Source organism: Pararge aegeria, chromosome 2 (assembly GCF_905163445.1).
Source record: "Pararge aegeria chromosome 2, ilParAegt1.1, whole genome shotgun sequence".
NCBI lineage: Eukaryota > Metazoa > Arthropoda > Insecta > Lepidoptera > Nymphalidae > Pararge > Pararge aegeria.
In genome coordinates this window covers 3284554-3309585 of record NC_053181.1, presented here as the reverse complement: position 1 = coordinate 3309585, position 25032 = coordinate 3284554, and the positions used below count along the sequence as shown (strand labels likewise).

Genomic DNA, 25032 nt, shown 5'->3' with positions numbered 1-25032 from the left:
GCACTTTCAAAGCGCTTATTCAGATGGAGTCGAGTCGCGGTCTGCTATACTTTCTTTTGACGTTCCGTGCAACATGTCGTCATCTCTGATGAAGACAAACTTGCAATTATCATCAATGTAATATCAACCCATTACCGACCCACTACAGGGTACGGGTCTTCGCACACCTATGAGAACATTATGTAGAATATTGGATAGAAGCAGGCATTACTTTGCGGAATGATAAACTTATTATCAAAATTAAGCAAAACAACAATTATTCATTGTAAAGTCATCATCTGAGGATGCGCGAAACGTGCGTAGAGGGTACATTTCGGAAGATCTGTTTGGTGTGGAGTATAAGGATGCTTTTTGCGGCGTATAGCAAATTAAGCTTAATTTTCACAATACATTATGTAGAACACTCAGGCATGCAGGTTTCCTCACGATGTTTTCTTCCACCGTTGAAGCAAGTGATATTTTAATTACTTAAAACACACATAACTTAGAAAAGTTTGAGGTGCATGCTGGGATTCGAACCCGGCCTCCGAAAGTGAAGTTTAGCTTCTACCCACTGGGCTATCGCTTCACTTGCACTTATACAAGCAATCAATTTAAAAAAGGGAAGATTGTAAGTAAGTATAGTCCAGTGGCGTGCATAGAAGGTATGCACAGGGTATGCAGATGAAATAAAATAAAGAAAATCTCCAATTCGAGTTATAAAAACTTAAGGATAGGCATTGTAAGAGTTATAAAAAGCCTACCCTTAAGTATTTATAACTCGTACTGGAGTTTTTCTTCATTTTATATCATCTGCATACCCTCTATGCACTCCACTGGGGTACACCTAGTGAAACAACCATATTCGTAGCGGAGGCACCTTGCTTCCGCTTTTACTTTACGACACTGCCCACGCCTCGACGCTGTTATTGTGCGGACTACCCAGTTATTCTATGGAAAAGTTGCCTCGACGTCACGTGTAAACTCGACTTGTATGCGTGTAGTCCGCCAATTTAGGAATTTCATAATTAATAGTTGATACTGAGAATTCACGAAATTAATCTCGTTTTTTTTTTGTTAATTTTATCAAACCAAAACGAGTAAGTATGTTAACTTTCTTTTGCATAAATTCCGAATTCACCCTCTTAAAGCAACGTGTGCGAAGGCTCAATTGAGAGCACTTCATACAAAAATAATCAGTACACTTGAACAGGTATTATCTGCTGCAATAAACACTAAAAAAGTTTTAAATGATTTAATATGAGTTAGTTACCAATATATAGTGTATACATTACATCTATGGACTTATATAAAATGGTCCGGACTTACTGATTATCACAGCTAAGCAGCTGGGGTTATAAACTTGGAATTTTGACACTAGGATTTTGTTATGACGTGTTAGGTACGCGCACTAAGGGTTTTTTTTATAAAAAAACCACCCCCGGAGGGTTAAATAGGAGTTTGTATAAACATACATAGGTGATAGCCCGGTGGGTAGAACTTCGACTTCGCTTTCGGGCGCCGTTTTCTAATCCCAGCACGCACCTCTTACTTTTCTAATAAGTACTTTTCCAATTGCTTAAAAAAACGCACATAGTTTTTTTAAGCAATTAAAATGTCACTTGTTTCAACGTTGAAGGAAAACATCGTGAGGAAACCAGCATGCCTCAGTTCCTCTTAATGTTAAGTGGTTCAATACAATGAAGAAATATGTGTATCATAGTTTTAGGTAGAAAAACGGCTGGAGAGCCTAAACCGCCGAGCCTAAAATGCCTAGAGGCATGAATTTCAGAGGGTGTATTCTTTATATAGTGTAGGTATAAACCACGAAAGGATATAAAATTCCACCACTATGATAGTGAAGTATTCAAGACCCCATTTTTTGAAACTTTCCATCCTGAATTTAATTTTATAAATTTAAAATGCATATAAAAATTACATCCTGTCGGTTCCAAAAATTTTTCCGAAATGATTTCTCCAAGTGTAGATAAAACAGGTATAGGTAAACCACGAATAAAAATTATAAAACTATATGTAATATTATATGTAAATTTTAATCAGGGGAAGTTAAAATATTGATTTAGAACGCAAACAGATTTTTTACCTGCCAAGATCTGGTGTATATCATTCGAGATAGAGAACAGATCTCCTCAGCAGACCACTCATACTTAAAGTTCCTCTATAATATGTAACTACACAAATCCTACACATATGAGGGTACAGCAACAACTCATAAAAGTTTGGTAGGAATTTCTTGGTTAAATCCTTCTAAATACGAATCAAATAAGAGTATGATTTTGACTAATTTAACAATAACTATTCCTCTTAAGTTAATAGAAGCTGAAATCAGTTTGAAATTAATTGAATTTGTTATAAAATACTTATATTAAAAAGAGGTAGTTTGTGAGGTTGTAGGGCTATAGGGGTTTTATCTCTGGATCTACTGAACCGATTTTGAAAATTCTTTTACCAATAGAAAACTACTTATTTGTTAGTGCCACAGGAAAATATTAATTAAAAAAATTAAAAGACATTGTTGTGGTACTGTTGATTAGCAAACTAAATATATAAAAAACAGACAACAACAACCTTTCTTATGAAAGCTGCCTTACCTATTGTAGAGCTTGATAACACCATATTATGATAAAGTCCACACTAAGTTCTATGTTTATATTTTGTTATAAGTAGCAAAAAATATTTCAAAATTTATGTCTACCATAAGGCAAAGGTTAAGTTATAAGGTTGCTAGTAAATGAACTTAACTGTTTTATGATCCAATTTGCCTTATTTTTTAAAGTAGGTAAACATTCCTAAATATCAAGTTTAATTAAAAAACACCATTAAAATTTATAAGTGATGATTTTATTCTCAACATAAGTGCAATTTTATTTGAAAATGATAAATGCAATCACTACACATTATTATTGTATACAAATTGATGACTGGAAAATACAACAATTATACAGTGAGGTTTTGATGAGATATCACATACAAACTAGACCTAAATTATTAAAATTAGGCTTTTACCAGAAGGGCGAATTCTACACAAAATTGTCCAGATAGAGCAATCAATACTTATCTGGACAATTACATTGATATTTGTAAACTCCATGTACTAGCATCAAGTAGGTTGATGACGCTATGAGTTTGTGAAAAAGGGATTAATGCAAATTCACCCATTCTAGAATAGGTCTTAATCCTTATGAGGGTGTTCAGACTTATGGATAGAGAAATCTAATCTCACATAAATAATAACACACAAAAATAATGTATAAAGGAAACCAACAACCAGTAGAGGCTCCTGTAACATCAAAATACGAGGGAACGAGTAGCGAAGTTGGAAATCTTGAATATGATTCTCCACAATGTTAGTCTTAGTGAAAGTTATTACAGGACGACCTTTTGTGTCTAAATATGTATAGTGTAAACTGTCTGGAAGCCTTGTAACTGCGAAGGGGAAGTTGGCCTTTATATTTGTTGTTCCTTCAGGAAGAATAACCTTTGTGATCAATTCATCAATTTGCATATCATCAAAAACGTGATCAACTGCTCGCATCTTCAGTAAATACTCATTGCCAGAATAATATAAGTACTCATAACTTGGCACATTGTATCCAAGCGTGTAATGTGATCGCCAGCCTCCAAATAAAGGATATCTTGGTCTTAAATCTAATTCAACTGAGTCTTTCTTCACCCTCATGTTTGAGGTAGAGATGTTGCCATTAGTGTCTCTATAGTAAACATCAGAAGCTGATGCAGGTAGTAGGGTTTTATAAGATCGTACACTAGCTGGCCCACTGTGGTGGTCTTGTTGGTAATCGTATCTCGAGAATGGACCTTTAAGCTTGGCACCAGTGTGTTCAACTTCTATAGTTTCCTCTATAGCTATATTACCCCAGTGTGAAACTTCAATTAATCTCTCTAAACGTGTAACAGTTAAAAATGGAGAGTTGTTCTTATAATGGACTACCAATTCTTTCTCTGTAAAAGCAGCCGTATTAGAATAAGGTCCGTATGAAATTGAGCCATCTAGTTGCAAAAACGGTTTGACTTTAGTGAAGGTTTCCACCGCTTTAGTGTTCAGTATTACATTGGTCTTCTGAGATGAGACAGGGTATGGCGAATAGAAGTACAAGTTTCCAAGGTATTTAACCAATTGCTCCTCTTGTTGCGTTATTGATGTCGGGTACGGTTGTAGTGCCTTGGTGTACACAGTTTCGACAACTACAGAGGCCGTGGAACCAGCATTGATGCTTTCTTTCAAATCGACACGCCAAAACTTTGCATCGTCATTACCTTTCACATCGGTCTCCACATTGCGGAGATCTTTATTATTGCCGTCCTTTGTCCCAATAAAAGCTAATTTCGCTTTACCTGTGCCTTCCACTGCTAATAGGAAGTTTTTTACCGGCGACTTGCCTGTGTTTTCCAAGGTTACTTTTGATGTGATTTTTACGAGCTGAGAGGAAATATCGATCGTTCGGTCAACGTTCTTTATATTAATACCACTAGACACTGTGTCCACATTTGTACTAGTGCATTGTGTAGCCACATATACTAAAAATAATACACAAAACTGTAGTTGCGCCATCGCCGGCATCATTTTCGTGGACTTGACAAATGTCATTAAGTTTTTTGACACCTCAACATACCGGAAGTACACGCCAGCAGTTGCCTAAGTAGCCCGGATGTACCACAGACAGAAACCAAAGATTTGTGGAGGACATACGTGGCTGTGGGATCGAAGTTACCAATAAAACTATATACATGCTACCCTAAGTTTTCTATCCTCACTCACTTTCATTCCACCAATTAACCAACACAACAACCATTATTATATGATAATAGCTGTTGCTTGCGACTTCCTTACAGTTGCAGGTTACATGTGATTTACAGTTTTCAAAAATATTTTCGGATGCTATTTCTGTACATCTGATCATCGATGCTGAGTTCAAAATAGATTTTTATTTAATTTTTGTTTGACTGTCTGTCCAGGCATCATGTTAAAACTACTGAACGGATATAAATAAAATTTGGTATAGTTGTAGCTAATATTCCGCAACGTATATGATACTTTTTATTCCGATAAGTTTCCTCCGGGAAAGGGCATGAAAACTTTTATCAATTTAAAATCAAGTTTAATATCTTATAATCAAATTAATGACATATACTTCTCTTATTAGTTATCCATAAAAATAGGACACTAATTATGAGAACACCCCCAGCTGAATTAAAAAAGGTTGCCTCCGTCCCCTCTGCCCAAGTGTGGAGTTGCCATGTATAAGCAGGTGAGTACCTAAATGTTACTGATATATTTTCATCAGTTATTTAATCGTATGTTAAATCAAAGCTTATTTTAATGTGAATATAACTTAATTAGGTTGGTAAAAGGTTATTTTCGTCAATCATTACTGCCGCTTGTGTTTAAAATTTACACCTAAGATCTAGGCAACCATGGAATAAAATTCAACCATTCATATTATATACATGAAAGTTTAAATTTAATATGTGTACTATGACTGTGTTCTTAACCTACTGACACGCAGCGAGCCACCCAGTATTATTTCTGCAAGTACAATACAATCTTCTTCTTGTTTTGAGTTATGACTTTTAGGGTTTGTAATGTGACAGACGTTCTAGTGATGACAGTTTGCAACATAGTCGTTGGTCACTTGGTTGTTGAATTGAGTCTTTGGTTTAAACCTGAAATTGGTGTGGTTCGTTTTGTGTGTGAATGTGGTCAGGGTGGGAGTGTATTTACTTGGCAATTTTAATTTACTCTTTAATAATTTAATATAACAATAATTTACAAAACAACGATAAAAACGTCTGTGATTAATCTTCACTTTTATTGATAATATTCCTTAATTGAAAATGTTTAAACTACTATTACGTTTGGGTCTTGTTCTACTTGGTAAGAGTTTTTCCTTATTATTTTGCCAAAAACGTATACAGGATGAGAAATGGCCATTCACTATAGTATAATTCAAACCAAAGTTGTGACACCAAAATTAACACATGCTTTCATTTAGATAAATATTCCTTTAATTTCAAGTCTTAAGTCTGCCTTTTTTTGATCAGCATATCCTCGGGGGTTCTTATAAATGAGATTGTTTAGGGCACGCGTTGGCCATAAGCCGAACAATACGCTTGAGTGATATTTTTGAATTCTGAATTCTACCCAAAACAGTACACTTTTTTTGTTACAGTCCTCAACATTTTCATAACATCGTGCGAAGGGTTTCGTAATAGAGGTGGTTATGGCAGTAAATACGAAAGTAGGGGATACGGAGAACCTTTGAGGCAGAAATCTTCATTATCTGGTGCGAATGCTCTTGCAAGCTCGACGCCAACGCGCCGAGGCCTAGGTTTGTCAGCTTGGAGTATTATAGCTGTTATTGTCTCAATAATCCTAGCCATTGTAGGCATGTACTATTTCTCTATATGTTACCCAGTATTATGTAAGAAAACCAAGAAATATGACATGATGGGATTGCCTCCACCAGTTTAATCTCTTGTCAGTTAATAGGTATCTATTATATAATTTAATTATCAAATGCATATCTTATATCTAAAAGATCAATGGTGCTAATTATAAAACATCACATATACCTACCCTTTTACATTTGGAAAGCATTATCTCTAGGCCTGTCTATATGGTTTATGAAAATGTGCAAAGCCCACTTAGCACTCATGATAATGTAATTTTTGTATGTCTTCCTTATACTATTAAAATATTTTACTCACCTGGTAACTTATGCAGCTGATATTGACCTTTAAGACTTTATCACACTAAAACCCTTAGTGTGATAGAAGTCTTAAACACCATATTAATTTAGGTCACATAAATTAATAATTTAATGTTACCTGCCCATAGTGGAAAACTAACATATTAAATTTAACATCATCAAACAAGGGTCAAATGTGAGCTTTATTTGTTAAATCTAAGGCACTAAAATTTTTATGCCAGTAGAGTATGATGAGTAGAAAACATGTTGATTTCTCGTCACACAAATGCTAACATTTCAATGCTTTAAATGCTAAAATTAGAGTGGAGTTGGCATTGAGATGTATGATAAGCGATAGCCCTAATCCAGAATACTGACTCATATTGAAGCAGTTTACAATTATAGAATAGTAAATTAATAGACTAACTTGTGATGGCGATTATCAAAGAGGCTTTGCAGAACTGGTGAGCTTTAGGTGTTGGTTTGAGCACCCTTTATGTTTTGGTAAATTATTGGTTATCTACCACATTCCATTTGATAATATAATGAGTTTGCTATAGTATGATTGTATTCAATTGCCTTATTCTATTTAAGTAACTGTCTTCATTAATATTAAAGGTATCTATGCAACTTTATTACACCAGTATTTAATATGGTTACTGATAGTTGGTATTTTTTTGTTTCATATAGTAATGCAATGAGTTGGTATTATTACTATATATTATACTAGAATTATTTAATCCAATTTGGGATGGAATACTGGTATAATTCAAAGTAACTTTTGCAGTGATACTATTTGACAGATTTACTTATTTTACAACTTCAGAGATGCACAAGGTGTACACCAATATGTGTAATATTATCTCATTCACTGTGATATGTGTACCAGTATAAAAAGTATCTAAACTTATGAACAAATGCAGTTTCAATAAATCCAAAGGCTGCCCAGTGTTACTGCAAATGAATATACAATATTGTAATATTAAATGTACCATTTTGTACATCGTTTTGCGACCTTATGAATGTGTACCTTAACAATTATTGTTAGTTTAGCATAATTTTGGACCAATAGTAAATGTTAAATTTCTAAAGAATGTATTGTAAGTTAGTTTATAAGCAAATAAGCAAAATTTTACAGTACTGATAGGCAATGGAAGGTGTCTTCGAGTGTAATATTAATACAAAATCCAGTAAACACATTATACAATAATATTGTACTTTGTATTAATGTTATATATTTATTTTAATTGTTTATTTTTTGCACACAAAGTTGAATTACTTTTTGCAACATTTTATTTGTTAATTAAAATTAGGATGGTCATCCAGTTATTGTATTTAGTGGTTCATTTATTTTGTAAAGCTGAGATAAGTAACATTTTTTTATAAAAACTGTTGTTTTTATTTAATTTTTTTAGTGTGTACTTTTGTATCTAAGACATCAGTTTATTAATAAGTATTATTGGAACATTGTGACTGATTGGCATATTATTATGAACCATTTATTTCAAAGTATTCATGATGAATTTTGATAAACCTTTATCTGATAAAGTATTCTTTTTTGTACCATGGTGACTAAATTGATTGATGAGAATGACTCAAAGGATAACTATTCTAAGCCCTACTTATCTTTGTTCTAATTTTCATGTACAGATTTAGATCTTTACTATATTTATCACTGTAATGTCAACATTTGGCTACAAAAACAATTTGTATAGGTTCTAGAGTAAAACCCTATATATACTGGCTATGTTCAGATTGCCTTAACTGTAATTAAACAAGACTGTAAATTGACATTCCTTTTAAGTAATAGTGCACAAAAAGTAAATATGTATTTAGATCAATATTTGAAAAATGTAAATCAATATAATATTAAAGAGTGGATTCTGATTTATAGAAATATCCAACAGAATACCGTATTTTAAACAGTTGGCAATTTTACAGAAATGTATTTATAAAAAGAACTGAAGTCTTTTATCTTCAATGTGTTGATTTTACTACAAGTAGTGATCTAGCCAAAATTCAAAATTCGTTTATTTCAAGTAGTCCTAATATATTAACTGTTGAAACGTCAAGTATGTCTGTTTGTAGTGACTCTACCACCGGTTCGGAAGGCATGTTCTACCGAGAAGAAGCAAGCAAGAAACTCAGCAGTTGCTCTATTTCAACATAATTTTACAATTTAACAATCATTGTCATATCCTGTGTGAGATGAAAGCGGAGCGGCTTGCTTTAAGGCAACCTTATTATGTATAAAATGTGTTTTTATACATTCTTTAAACTTATGTAATGGTAAATCTAATATTACCTTCGGTATCATGTTATATTAAAAGAATGAGCTGGCTAACCTACGGTTAACTAACGCGTAATCGTTTTGCTTCTTCCTTCCTAAAACGCATCGCAAAGATCTGGAATGCCCTGCCATTTTTCATCTCCCCCGATATAGGGATCTTCAAGGCACGCGCGACCCGCGCACAAATACATTTAGGCTGCATCGTCGCTTTACATCAGGTGTGATTGCAGTGAAGCGCTAGGCTAGTACATAAATGAAAAATTAAACTGTCAAAGTTTTAAAGTTAATAGGCGATATCAGTACAGTTAGAATGAATACCATAAATAGGTGTTTGAACTTACACGACGCCAAAATTAACTTTGTGACTATTTATATAAAAAAAAAAACAATCAAAACTGAAGATAGAAGGTAATGGTTCTTAATTCGATATGTTCATCGTAGGCTTACCTGGTCTAGCATTTTGCCTAAAAGCAGGCAATTACCTCATTGTTAGTAAATTATGTTGTTTAATTGAAAGAATAATGTCTCGAAAATATTTACTGTTAAGTAGTGTAGTTTTTTAGAAAGTAATGCTCAATTTTGTAATAAATATTTTTATAGCTATAATGATTTTTATTTTTAATAATTTCCAATCCAATCTTTATCAATGGATAATAATCCATTGAGGAAATAATATGAAAATTAAGCTTAATTAGCTATACTCCGCGAAAAGCAGGAGAATCTGTATGGTGTAATTTATAATTTCTTTAATCCTTTTACTCCACACCAAACAGATCTTCGGCAATGTACCCTCTACGCACGTTTCGCTCCAAAACCGAGCATCCTCAGGGGTTGACTTTACAATTAATAATTGTTTAAATATATTCATCGCTTAAGTTTGCATGCCCCGTACCCTTGAAACGTTTACCTCCTTAACTTTAATTAAACAAACCTAGTCGGCGCACAAAAAAATTGTAAACGTTTTCAGTGTGTCAACATGTAGCTATGTAAAAGATCCGAGTTTACGTTTGTTAGAGAAATTGGGTTAGGCTCACATAAATAAAATACAGTGCACATATTTACAAGTTTTTGTTTACTTTGTACCTCGAGATTCATTTTAGTTACCTACTAGGTAAACATTTTTCATACTAATACTTTACTTTCGATTTATTAAAGCAGGTACCTACTTATAATTTATCATAGTACCTGCAGACTTAATAGGTTTGAATAGTTTTATAAAGTTTAATTATAATGCCTATACTTTAACCGTTATTATTATTTGGTCACAATGGTGCTTATAACAGCTTCTAGCAACTAGGTTTAATGTAAATGTGTTAATACTCATCTCCAATCTCGATTGCAACTCTTGGTTTGTAAGAAAGTACGTTTCAACGACTCCCGTCAAAAACTGGTTGATAGTTTTACTTTCCATTATAGACCACTAGATATGCCCTGTGGCTTCGCGCGCATAATTTTGGGAGGCAGCGTACTGCTACATAGTCTACACTATACTATAGTCATATATGAGATTTTTTCTCAAACATTTTATTATCTTACGTAATTTTTTTTTCAATGAAAAGTATAATCCTCTAAGAATATGTAAGTATAGAAAGTTGCATGAAGATCGGTTTAGTTGTTTCGTGTGAAAGCGTAACAAACAAACTTACAATCACATTTATAATATTACTTCTTCCTTCTTCTTTAACCTTCTACCAACTGTACTTTTTAGTTTACTATCCTCGTTTTTCCCACCATCACCGTTTAATTCCCCTTTTTTCCCCCTTATTCTTCCCACTGACATTGACATTCCCCCTACCAAGACCTACAGTCTTCGTTCAGGAATCGGGAATACTCAACTACTGGTTTATCGATATAATTTCCTTGATCCTAACTGATTATTAGTTCTGTTTATTACAATTATAATATATATTATTTGTTTGGATACTTTATTGATTTATTTTTATTCCAATTGTTAGACCATATTATATTACGTTACTCTTACTGGGACGGTTGAAAAGTTTTAGAGAGTTATTGCCTATCAAATGACATGTAGACTTCATTTTTTATTATGTAAACAATCTTTCATTTACTATTTAGTGTAAAGATCGTTATCAAAATATTAAAAAAAATTAAATTCTTAAATAATATAGAGATAAAATAAATGGACATTTATTTTACTTGTTTCTATTTATTTCATCATATTTGTTTTATTCTTTAAACATATTTTACACTAAAAAGTAATGAAAATAAAGTTTACATACTCAGACAATATAAAACACTTTTCAGCGCACGGACTGGTTCTATAGTATAACATACTTTGAAAAGAATAAAACACATACATATATTTCCACATTTATTTCAATAAAACAAATTAATTTGTCTTCAGTAAATGCTTAAAAATTTTAACTTTATGGAAGAGATACAGCCAATATTTTAGAGAGTTACATATATTCAGTATGGCTAAAAAGTGATGTTATGGTGTTCATCATATTCTAGAAATAAATAAAGTACACATTTAACATAACATTTTAAGAAAATATAATTTTCCAACCAGTCTTAATTATTCAATGATAAAATGTAGACTTTGTATGAGTAACTTAATGTGGTATTTAGCAGATTTATATAATGGCATAACAAAAATAATCTATTATTAAAAAATATTATATAAAGATATGTTATGTTATTACAACTATTTCAATAATTATAATACAGAGAACTGCAAACTAAAATTGGAATATTTTACGATCATTTTTATAAAATTATTATAAAAAATATTTTAAAAACTAGTCTGTTTACATAATTATGTTGTTCATGGTTCAGTTTTTTTAATAATTTGATGTACATATATGTAACAATCCAAATAATTATGTAAACAACTCTAGATAGTAGGGCTAAGAGGCTCATCACAAGATAATTACGTTTTTTTTTTCTCCTTATCTCATTAAAATAGGATGAGAAAATGGTAGACTACTGGAGGCTTCGTATTCTATCATCGCCGCATTTTTTTTTAAATAGCAAGGATTATAAAACAGAAACAAGAGCGTCAGTAATATTAATAAGTAATGTAAGTAAACTGCCAGAGTAATTTTTTATGGTAAAGAAATTCTATCAATAATTTAAATGAATTTTGTGAAAAGGTTTTAATACAAAAATTTAAGCCTCAAACTGTGATTATTGATACTGATACTTATGTATCACAAGATTCAAATAGAAAATCAGGGCCGGGCAGTTTACGCCTGGAATCAAGTTTACATACATTTTGTCTTCATAAAAAGACTAAATAATCCTGGCCGTATTTTCCTTATGATAATCATTTGAAAACAGACTTAATGACTTGACTTATTATCTGAAATATGGCTTAAATACCTATCCAAGAAATAAAGTACTTCTAAAATGTTAAATATTAAAAATGCATTTCATAGACATTATACAGATGAAACAACATCCAAAAGTTCTTTAACCTTACTAATTCAATTCAATAATTACCCAAATGTGACACAGACTATAAATACAAATATGTTTTGTTGCCACTTCACAACAATATTTTAACATCAAGAAGAAATACATATCAAAAGTTACATAATTATTTTTCTATGAACTGTGCGCCTAAACCATTGTTTCCTAAATAGGCTTCAATTTCATTTTTTAAATATCTGAATAAGTTGTTTATACTAATGCCATATTTATTTCATGCATATTTTTTATACGGTTCAACATTATCTGTATAAATAAAATAAAACCTTTTCTGTAAAAACGGTTTTAAATTTTCAATATGTATTTCATTCTATCAAATTTTATAAGCGACTTACGAAAAATTGTGATTTTATTATTGACTTTTGACATAGTTTCCGTAAACACTTAAAAAAACATACTTCAGTCACACAAATTTTTGCACACTTACAGCTCATCCTTCTCAAGGTCTACGTCAGAGAGATCAATGTCCTCCTCAGGTGGAAGTTCTCCATCATTGCCGTCCCAAGGCTCGGTGGTTTGGATGAATGGCATCTCTGCTCCTTTGACTGGTGCGGTTTGTCCGCGACCAAATGACAGGTCCCTGTAGAAAATTCAAATGTATAGATAGTGTACCTTTAGGGGAATATTGAATGACCTTTACTTCATTATTCGCAGAATATCACCAAAGTATTACACTAAAGTACACTAAAGCATTACACTAAAGTATTACTATATTAATATCATGTCTATTGTAATGTTTAATGTCACCTTTTATTTGTTTGTCTTATAATAATTTAGACCCTGCTGTACTAACAAGATATAAAATAAATAAATAAATAAATAGACTGAATCTTATACTAATAAAATATAATAAAACTGAAGAGTTTGTTTGTTTACTTGAACGGGATTATCTCAGGAACTTCTTGTCCAATTTGATAAATTCTATCAGTGTTGGTATAGCCCATTTATCGAGGAAGCCTATCGGCTATATATCATCACGCTAAGACCAAAAGAACATAAGTGCCAATGATTCAAAGATTCAAATTGGGGGTTTTCCCCTCTTGAGAGCCTCCAATGCGTACGCTGCCTAAACGGTTAGTTTCGATTAATCATGTATAACAAAGTTAACAGTAATTATTTTATGAGGAAATTGAAAAAAGTTTGTGAGCTAGCAACATTCCGCCGGCGTGGAGTCAAGACGTGCGCTGGGCGTTTTCACTGTTTTTGGACACACTGCCCTTAAGACACGTAATGGGACACATACAATAATAGCTGAACGAGTGTTCTGTATTTTATTTAATTCTACGCTTATTGTATGTGTTTTAGCCTTAATTCAAAATAGATCTAAATTTTATGGGTTTAGATGAATAATACCTGAGGAATTCATTGATGCCTGTCTCCGAGAAGGATCCTCTTAGGGTGGAGAATTTGAGTTTCTTTGCGTTGACGACAGCCATCGCGGGGTAGCCGAACCCACCCAGCTCTAGGGCTTCCTCTAGCGCAGGCTGCGAACCTGCTTCCGACCAAACCCACCTGCGAAATTAAAGAAAATCTATAATCAAAATCCGAGTCTAAGCTTTACACAGTTTCCCCAACGATCCACTACATGTGGCTGGGGGGAGGAAGATCAGACGATGGAGTACATAATCCATTGCTGCCCAATCCATTCATGCCAGGGATTGCCCCACAACCTTTTTGATCTCCCTGCTCGGACTGTCACATGGTTGGAGAATCTGGACATTGACTTATAACTTATTATTTTGTAGAATATCAATGATAGTCCAGTGGGGAGGACTTTGACTTCACTTTCTTTGGGGGGGGCGAATTCGAATGCACCTGCCCAGCACGCACCTTTTCTAAGTTATGTGCGTTTTAATTAATTAAAATATCACTCGCTCCAGCGGTGAAGGAAAACATCGTGAGGAAACCTGCGTGGTGGACTACGGCTTTAACCCCTTCCTATTGTGGAAGGAGACCAGTACTCTGTAGTGGACCGGTCATGGGTTGATATAGCCACTGAAATTTTGTATATAATATCAAAAGTGCCATCTATGTGCGTATTTGAATATATAAATATTTAGTTATCATCAGATTTACCAATTACGGCCGGAAATTTACAAATTAAGTGCAGGGCACTGGGCTCTTCCTACAAAGAGAAGGGTTTAGAACTTTCGAGTACATTATGCAGAACTCTCAATAATGCATCCCTCACGTCTTGGAAAAGTTAGAGGTGCTTATTCAAACTCTTAAAAGTGATGCCAAAGTCTCAAATAGGCATTAGCGATAAGACCGCCTTTGCACACCCAAACTTGTTTTCTGTTATTTTTTCATTTGTATCTATTGTGTTTCTCTTTGTATTTTGTTTTTGTGTGTGCAATAAGGAATTTAATAATAATAATAATACAGAGGCGTGCACTTCATACATGTGCAAAAGCACTGCCTACCGTTTTATGCAAATTTCCCGACGTATGCATACCCCGGTAAGAAACCCAGTGCACGCCAATGCTTGAGTACTAGGATATTTGATTGTATAAGCACAAAAAGAACACTCACCCCCACATCTTGGCCTTGTATTTGTCACCAAGTACGGCCAATACGGAAATGTAATTGTTGCGGCACGCCGCATCGCAGTCCAGTATGTGCGGCAGTACCGATACAACGCACAGTGGCTTCTCGCTGCACGCCTTCATTGTCTCTTCACTTACCACCTGCAATATAAATAATAGTTACGAACAATTTTAAATAAACGTTTAAACATTGAATTTGTAATTCTAACACATATTTTTTTTTTTTTATGAATGTACTTACAATTAATTGCTGGTGTGTCTTATGAATAAATACATAAACATCCTTATTGCAAAAGCAAGTTTGGGTTTAAGAACCAAATTAAACAATATTTATTGGCCAAACCGGTGGAATTCCAAGAACATGTGGCGGATTCATATTTTCTCTAGTGATAGTCTCTAAACTTAACATTTAATTTTAATATTGTATATAGCTTTAGTTTGTTAAAATTATGTATCTACCTTTTACACTGTGTATCTTAATTAGTTATCGATATATGTACGTTTATACAAAGATGTTAGTTTCATGTTATTATTATTATTATAGTTGTGGGTTTATTTAGTTAATGTATTTATTTTATTGTTGTATTTTTTCATTTTTTTTCCATTGTTTTTATACCCGGTGCATACCCTCTATGAACGCCACTGCCTACAGGGTTAAATAATAAATAGCAGAAAGCAATCGATCATGTAGTTCCTAACATCAAAACTAACAAATTATGTTCTACGACTATTCAAAATTCAGTATTCATTTATTTCGTACGAAAAAAAAAACATGTCATTTATGTTAAGTGGCATTACAATATGAAACCGGGTCGGGTCAGTGACTGCACGATGGAATCGTTCTCCGCGGGCTGCTGCCCATGTTACATTACAGAGTAGTAACAAGCAGAGTATCTATGTAAACTATTTATTATTTAATATTTCACAGACTATCGAACTAAAAAAAAAAAAAACTTGTAGAACAAAATTTGTTAGTTTTAATGTAAACAACTACAGGCCGAGAGCTTTCTAGAAGTTTTTATTTAACCCTGTATAATATCTTACGGACATTGCCATCAATCAATATCCGATCAGCATATCTGGGAAGCGTTCCCAAATCCACTAGCTGGTGAATCCGATACAGTAACAATTTTTGGTGAGGGCACATTTTTGGCAAGTTTGCACAAAAATGAGCACCTACCTGAACAATTTCTGGTGGGGGCACATTCTCGGCAAGTTTGTCGAGGGCCCAGGTGACGATATCGCTGGAAGTCCTGCCGCCGTTGTAGTCTTCAGCGCTCTCGCTAGTCTTCTTGCCCGACGGGAAAAATTTGATGGTCGGGTAGCCTTGCACTCCGAAGCGAGATGCTATCATTTGGTGAACGGTTGCGTCCAGTGCACCGAGTTTCACCTAAAAAGAATGAAGTCAATCGTAATTAATCTTTTAACACCACTCGCTCGACAATGCCTTATTGGAAGGTCGAGTACGTTAATACATCCTATAGGCTTAGCGGGTAAGTAATGTTGTTACTAGAGACCCTAGGGGCTTTTATAATTTGAATAAGAAACATTGCGCAGTGCAGGTTCTGTAATTATCTATTCTGTGACTTGATATCGACGGCCGATTGGCGCAGTGAGCAGCGACCCTGCTTTCTGAGTTCAAGACCGTGGGTTCGATTCCCACAACTGGAAAAAGTTTCTGTGATGAACATAAGTGTTTTCCAGTGTCTGGGTGTTTATCTGTTTATATTATAAGTATTTATTCATAAAAATATTTATCAGTCATGTTAGTACCCATAACACAAGCTACGCTTACTTTGGGGCTAGATGGCGGTGTGTGTATTGTCGTAGTATATTTATTTATTTACTTATATATGTTTTAACATGAATATTTGTTATAATTGTAACGAAATACCATTTTATTTTTTTAATATTTACTTAGTTTAGTAATATTTCAGTGTTATTTTAAGTTAACTTAGTATAAAGAAAATTTTATTGAGCCGTGATGTTTTTGCCTCTATCCGCGGGTGTCAACCGTAGCGTAGCAGGGTATACAACGGACCGCCCTCTGTTCTACTACAACCATGTATTGCAATCAACAACCCGTTTTTCTGAGTGGGTTGAGTTATTGATCATTGATAAAGGAATATTTTGTTTTTTAAGGCCTGTAGTGACTGGACTCCCATGGCTAGTACAGTAAAATAAATTAAAAATAAAACCTCTTGTTTTGGTTTGTGTGTATGTCAGTGTTTTGAATGACAGCCAAATTCTGAAATAGGTTATATGAAACAAGAATGACACTACTTTGGTGTATTAAACAAAGACGTAGGTGTCAGTCTGGAATATTTGCGATACAACACGTTGGCTATGCACAAGGCGTTAAATATTGATACGAAAATGAAATCATTTATAAATACATACCAAGATTACCAAGTATTTAAATCGATTTGCTCGCAGAAATTTTATGGTTGCATAAAAGAGAACTGGGTATAACGAATTCTTATCAAAAGCTACACGAGACTCGTTAAACTAGTGCACTCAGTAATAGTGAGTTGAATAATGAAATATTTTTTATTGGTTTAATATTTTCTAAATCTCATTATACAACGTGTAACAGAATTACGAAATAAAATAGAAGGGTGTATTAGTATATTTCATAAGGAATCACCCTATTAAAATATTAAATCGAAGGAAGCATATTTAATTTACCATATCAAGGAATTCAAAACATTCTATTTGACAACCCTATTGAAGATAAAAGACCGACACGCGCATAGTAACTAGTCGCATGATTTTAATTTTGCATGTGATGTTAGGGCTGTTTTTGATTTTTTTCAGTAAAAACTATGTCAGCGGTTTCAAATTGAAAAACTATTTGGTTTTCGATTTCACAGATAAGTCGGTGAAGTTTCATTTCGGTTTTCATTTACACGTTGTATAATTTTTAGAAAGTTTAATCAAAGATCAAAGTTTAATAATGTTCGTTAAAGTATACAAAGTAATATGCGAAAAATCAAGTTACATTTCCCCCATGATAATGTGTTCTATGATATTCATTTAGCCTTAGCTATTTAAAAGGAAAACAAATCCCATTGCTAGGTACTCATATATTATTTATTTTACTTTACCTGGTAAACATCTTAAAGAAGTATTGAGTTGAGAGATTGTATGAATCTTTTGTTTTACGACATACTATTCCTTATTTCTGCTATTTGTCTGTTACAATATGAGTATATTAATTTATAGTTAGAAGTCAATTCCGACCAAGCAAAAAAACGGGTTTATTTGCCTATAAAAGGCAGCTGTCACTCTTGTTTAGGGGTAATTTTATAGTCTACCTACGCCTTCGCCTGCGTCTACGTCGAACAGAGCGCCAAGTGTAAGATTTTCTGTCTACGTTTATTTAGTCGCTTGCGTAAAAGTTAACTACGATTTATATGGTATCGAAGGCGCGCCATCTACTTACAATTATTGGAAACCGTATTGTCACTAGATCTCTCTCTTTCCCCTTTCTTTTTTCAATTGAGTGGTGGAGGTGGCGTTGCGCCAGGATTTGTGACTGTAATTTTTTTTGTATATCTCTTTGTTTTTCGTGTAAAATTAAACCTTTTAATTTGAGGTTCTGGCGATTCATCTTTGTTTTAATTATTTCCGCCGGTGAATGCTAAATTGTTGATAGATTAATAACATACCTTGCCCTTAAGTTCAGTTGCAGCTTTAGCCCAATGGGGTTCGAGGGTCTTGCAGTGTCCACACCATGGAGCGAAGAATTCCACCAGCCACATGTCGTCACTCTCTAGCACCAGTTCCTTGAAGTTACTTTCGGTCAGCTCAACCACAGCGGACTGCAACAAAGATAATAATATAAAATAAACAACTTTATTGGCAATGTTTAAGATGTCTCTATAAATTCAAAGTTTATATAAAACGTAAGCTTATAGAATTCTATTATAATTTTTAAGCATTACGTGAACGATTATAAAAGCTTGGTTATGAATTGCTCTAACTGTATAGCTAAATATTCATGGACTGGCAGATGGTGATAACAAAAAAAAAACACCGCTTGGTTTGTGAGGTGAGGTTTGTTTATGAATGTAGTTATCCATCACCTCACAAAAATGAAAATATATGAATTAACGCTTCATAAATGCCCTTGATAGGCGTAGATCAGTAAATAATTTTTGGATTTTAATTCTCATTTATTATTTGTTCTAGGCAAAGTCACAAAAAATCGAATAGAACAGAATAGAATAGAATATAATTTTATTGTTCACTGTTTACACATAGAAAGGCAGTTGACAAGGCCTAGAAAAGTATTCAAAACAGTATACCCACAGCCGGGCGTACAATTATATTAAGTAAGTATAAAATTAAAAATTTAAAAATATAAGTATAACCACAATGTAAAATCAGTGATAAAATATATATAAGTAAATATATATATATGTAATATATGTAAGTCTTTTTAAGAATATTAGGTAATATAAAGATATGGCAAAGGGCCGCAAACTTAGTTATTGTTCATTGGCAACAATGAACAGCGCTGACTGGTAATTTGGAACTGCCAATCGCGCCGTCGTTGCGTCTTTGTATAAAACCTTCAGATAACAGAAAAAAGTTATCAGAGCCATCCCCATCATCAGGGAATATTAAAAAGAATATTTTAAATTTTGGTCTGAAATATTTCGGATTTTATTCATTATTATTAATGATTAGATTTAGTCAGTCAGCATTAATTTGTATCCTTAAAATTATTCAATTTATTAAATTACTATGAAAATATTTTTTGAAACAGACATTTATATACGAATACAGTGATAAAGATTACTTAAGCCGTTTGATAACATATAAACGTATTCGACTACTATTTCTATGAAATACGACGAGAAAATGGAAGACATAGTTATCTCGTGGCACGCATTTTAGCCCTACTGGAGATGGACGTAGAATTTAAAAAAAAAAACTGAAAATTATAAATTTCATACAGGATTGTCAGAAACATTTGTGGAAATATTTCTATTTGTCAGCCACCAATGAGTGAATATTTTGTTTTTTATTTCACTACAAGTTGAGACTGACTGAAGACTGCAATTTCACCTGCTGGTAAATAATGATGCAGTCTAGGATGGTAACGGGATAATCTGTTAGGGGTTTAGTATAGCAGTTTTATTAAACCCATATCGGAATCTAAGCGACGTCGCACTTGGCGGTATGAAAAATTAACTGATAACCCTCTATGATAATTATAAGACGTTGTCACGTCAAAAAATATCATTCGATGGAGCCGGCTGCACGCACGAGAAAACATGACGTATGCGGCGTTACCTCGCTCTGAGGCGTTCCATTCAAGGCTTGAAGTGCAAGCGAGAGCGCGGAACGAGCGACAAAGAGGCACAGTCGGCCTCCGCGTTCGACATCTGTCTCTCTCCTACTTGAGTGAGCGATGCGTCCGCGTGGACAGCTTATATACAATAATACATTTACATGTTTTCGGCAAGGATGAAGTGCAGTGAAAAGTGAATGTGGTGTCAATTGTTTATAGCAACGATAATTACTATCAAACAAATAAAATTAAAATTTTCTTTTGAAAAATGCAACCATTCCATCAGTATTTTCTTACGACGTTGTCACGTTTAACTATCGTCAGTAAGCCGACTTTCAGACAACCAATTTTTTTTTTTATGAATGACGAAATGGTAGTAGAAAATCCAGATGACTACAAGGATCTTTGATCAAAGAGCACATCGGTAAGGGAACGATAAACACTATAGCCCGTATAGTATTTCTTGCTTAATAACTAAAGGTGAGGCCGAACGAACGTAATTTTTGTCGCAGATATTCTGCCTAGGAGAAATTCTATTGGGCTGCCAGACTGGCGCTTTTCTGTTGCTATCCAACGTTAATAGTTTTATCAATACTATTAATATACGTTGTAATAAAATATTGGGTTTTTTTTTTTTTTAATTTTTTATCAATAAAAATATATATACGCGTACATAAGGTACCTAAGTGTGGGCGGGCAACAACGTACACCGGGCCGCAAGTTTGTTAGAGGTCACACTGACGTGTCCTGAACATATTGGTTTCACGAATATCTATAAGAGTGATAGTTTATGCGTAGGAAGTTCGTAGGCGACATCGCAAATGCGTACCTTTATAAAGTGACGCACTCATTCCATACAACTTTCAAATACCATGACGTTTAGATCCTATTTAGATCTCATCGTGATGGCGTCGGACTCTACAGCTCTTGCTAAGAGATATGGCTACTTTCTAAATCGCGAAGTACACGAAGTGTATGCGATTTAGATATCTCAACTAAATAATATAGCTAAAAGTGTGTTTTATGTTTGTTACCACGCGCTTATATCTGGAACTAACAGTTGAAAACAACTTCTTCAATTTGATAGATTGGGTATTCATCATCATTCTACGATCTTTTGGAGCCGAATATCATTCTTACTAATATTATAAGTGCGAAACTGTCTTTGTTTGTCGTTACTTTACGCAGTCCCTAACTTATAAATCAATCAATTTGTATTTTGACATTGAATTGGTTGAAAGGACACAAAGCAATTTAGACTACTTTTTATGCCAAGCAAACAAACGGTTCTTCACGGGTATTGTAAAGGCGCAAACGCGGACGCTGGCCACATCTAATATAATTATAAAAATAAATATTTGTCACTGATTGAAACATGTGGTATTCCCGATCGCTATTTTAGAGATTAAAATAATAAATTACAGTACGGAAAGTATATAGGCTTCATATAAAGTATTCGAACACCTTGTTAATGGACCCCATGGAGAGCATGCGTTTACAGTATTAGCAAATACACACAAATGTCTTTATACAAAGATGAAATCGTGATATACTTGGCGTACTAAGAGCCTGCGCAGTTTTCGGAAGTCAGTAAAAGCGAGAGCTTCGTAACGATACTCGTAAAAATACTTATTCATAAGGTAGTGATATGTCCCTCGAAATATGTTAATTTGGACACCCGGTCATTAACTAGGAAAACATTACAGAACAGAAAAACAGGCTTTTAATAATTAATTAGTCTTTTTAAATACTAAAATTCCTGGCTGCAGCATTAGCTCAAGGTGAACATTTTGTATTTTTTTACATATTACATTCATCTGGTATAGGGGCTTGTATACAGTATTATCATGATTTTCTGCCATATATAATCTGTGACACGATATTAGCAATAATTTTATTCTTTAGTCAAAGTAATTTGGTCAATATAAAATTACTGGTTTTCCAGACCTTTCCCTTTGGCCAATCAAAATGTTTCCCGGGGAGATGAAAAATGAAAAGGAAGAATAGACACTAGTGCTGCAATTGTATTAAATTATTGTATAAAATGTATGAAATAGATTTGTAATTAATGAAAACTGGATTTGATATATAAAGTATTTAAATATTAATTGCCCCTTTAAATGTGTTACGAGTATTTATCTACCATGAGGCTTCCTCACTCTTAATCATTGAAAGTAATAACACTCATTATTTTCAATAGTATTAGTAAAATAAACTCTAAAAGGCTTAAATAAAACTGTTAAATAATGCTAATTTTAATGAATAGCATACAGTACATTTTCTTTACTTTGGGCAGAAATCTAATAATTTTTGGTCACTCAGTGTCAGACATTCTTCTGCGAAACAGATGTGTTTGTAAATCCTTGAATCTTATTTCCTTAATTTGTGAATAAGGAGTCTGAATTTGTTCTATACTCTGTGTTATTTGGTTTGATTTCCATGGTATGTAGTGACCATAAAGGGTTTTCCTGAATTTTGCCTGAATGTTTGACATATTAATGATTATTCATTTTAGTAGCGTAGCATTCACAGCTTCAATGATTGCATTAAAAATTTGATTCTGTATACCTTAGTATTTAACATCACTTAAATTCTGTATAGTATATAACACCACTTAAACATTTAAAAATTAGTATTTTGAGCATTATCGTCCAATGTAAATAAAGTTAATGCCTCAAAGAGCTGTTGATCCCTGTTAGTATCACTTACACATACAAACAATCAATCGTTTGTTCAATGTGCATGTTACAAACTTCATAATGAACGGCTAACACAGGCAGGAGACAAGAATGATATCACCTGACACAGAATAAAATTATCTTATCCACCTGCCATTGCACAGCAACAGGGAATAGGAGTAGTTGAACCTCTTTTTATCATCATCATCATCATATCAACCCATTACCAGCTCAGTACAGGGCACTATTTTCATCCCACAACGAGAATGAGAAGGGTTTAAGGCAATAGTCCACTAGACGGTGGACTCAACATACCTTTGAGAAAATTATATAGAACTCTCAGGCATGAAGGTTTCCTCACGACGTTTTCCTTCACAGTTGAAGCATTGTGATATTTTAATTGCATACAACGCTGTAAGTTAAAAAAGTTAAAAGGCTCAACTCAGCCCCCCAAAAGTGAAATTGAAGTCTGACCCATTGGGCTACCGCTTTACCTCTTTTATCCTAATATCTTTTTTAATTATTACATGTATATTATTTACACTTGTGCACCAATGCTCAGAGAATTGTTAAGCTTGCCAACTTGCATTAACAGCTTACTGCATCAAAGTTAAAACAGCTGTTGCTTATCAAAGGCTGATCTTTTTGTATATACCAACCCTTTGCTTTAAAACAAATGAAGTCTATAGTATTCTATTAATGTTTACCTTATCCGAAGTTGATCCGCCAGCTTTCTTTCCAAGAGTCTCGTAAGCCTTTTCCTTGGCTGCCGTAAGAGCTGCATCAACAAAAGCCTCAGCAGTTCTTTGACCCTGATACGGATTCTGTTTGTTTCCCACAAACATCTTGATGGTAGGAAAGCCTGTGACTCCATACTTCTTAGTAAACTCTTTATGTTGATCTGCATTTATTGCTCCTACTTTTGCTATACCCTGTAAAATAAAAATGTTATTCTAACTTGGAATGTTACACATAATATAAAATCTTAAAAGCCCACCCAATGGTTATGTTTTATACAGAATTTCATCTTGCATCTATTATGAAATGCTATTTTGATAAAGATTGGTTGCAATAATTTGTATACATAAAATTCTAGTGAAATAAATGTGGGACATAGTTGCAATATCCATGCAGAATTTTGCATGCTCACATGCTCTGACATTATAGTGTGACAAAACTATTGCAACAATTTTCAATTATTGTGATTTAGAAATACCATACTTATGTTTTCCGATTAAATATTAATTAAAAAAGAAAATAAAATCGTTAAGTTGGCAATACATAAAATAATTAAAACAATAGTCAAATATTTGGATAAAAAAACAAAGGGCCCTTTGACTGTACTTTACCTTAAGTGCTCGGGCTGCTTTCTGGTATTCAGGGACAAGGTTCTTGCAGTGTCCACACCAAGGTGCAAAGAATTCCACGATCCATATTTCGTCAGATTTTGTGACCAGACGCTCGAAATTACTGGGTGTTAGTTCAACTACATCTGAGGACGACTCGTATAGAGCATACGAACTTGTCACGAATAAAATAACACCTGCATAAACCAAACAATCAAATTAAACACTTACCTAAATACAAAACACCGGGTTAAATACCGTGAAGTGAAATTTCACACAAATTACATGTTTTTATACTTACCTAATAAGTGTGAATGCAACATTTCTATACTTAAACAATTATCCTACGATCACAGTAATCAATATTATTTACTTTAATTCAATCCAAAACGTTTTATCTGTATTAAAAAGCCGTGAATAATGAACTGGAAACAACCTCGAAGCAACACGTCAATTCCTTTGCCGAAATATCATGGACAACATACTATAAATTGTCAATGGATTTCGTGGATTTCTTTCATTGGTGGAAGCAAATTTAAAGCGAGCACATGAATGATGAGTATTGACCTTTATAAAGTTGAATGAACTTGAGTTGGATCATCAAATCGGATTCATTATTCGATTACATTGTGTATACGTTGCCTTATGCGGTAAGTTACTTGTCTGTGTTCTTCCCACTGGTCTGTGGTTTTGCTTAGTATATGAATTTG

At 33.6% G+C, this 25032-nt stretch overlaps 2 protein-coding genes across 2 annotated transcripts; both read right to left on the bottom strand.

The window, feature by feature from the left end:
- Positions 1–2819: 2819 nt before the first annotated feature.
- LOC120632876 (dolichyl-diphosphooligosaccharide--protein glycosyltransferase subunit 1) lies at positions 2820–4610 on the bottom strand. Its single transcript, XM_039902915.1, has one exon. It carries the CDS (start codon positions 4604–4606, stop codon positions 3173–3175), a length of 1434 nt encoding a protein of 477 aa, XP_039758849.1. The 5' UTR covers positions 4607–4610; the 3' UTR covers positions 2820–3172.
- A 7193-nt stretch (positions 4611–11803) lies between these two features.
- LOC120631681 (protein disulfide-isomerase A6 homolog) lies at positions 11804–24800 on the bottom strand. The gene is made up of 8 exons (XM_039901353.1): positions 24624–24800; positions 24326–24519; positions 23684–23908; positions 18668–18820; positions 16177–16386; positions 14983–15137; positions 13804–13962; positions 11804–13030 (listed from the first exon to the last, which is right to left on the bottom strand). Exons 1-8 carry the CDS (start codon positions 24643–24645, stop codon positions 12874–12876), a joined length of 1275 nt encoding a protein of 424 aa, XP_039757287.1. The 5' UTR covers positions 24646–24800; the 3' UTR covers positions 11804–12873.
- Between the last annotated feature and the right edge of the window lie 232 nt (positions 24801–25032).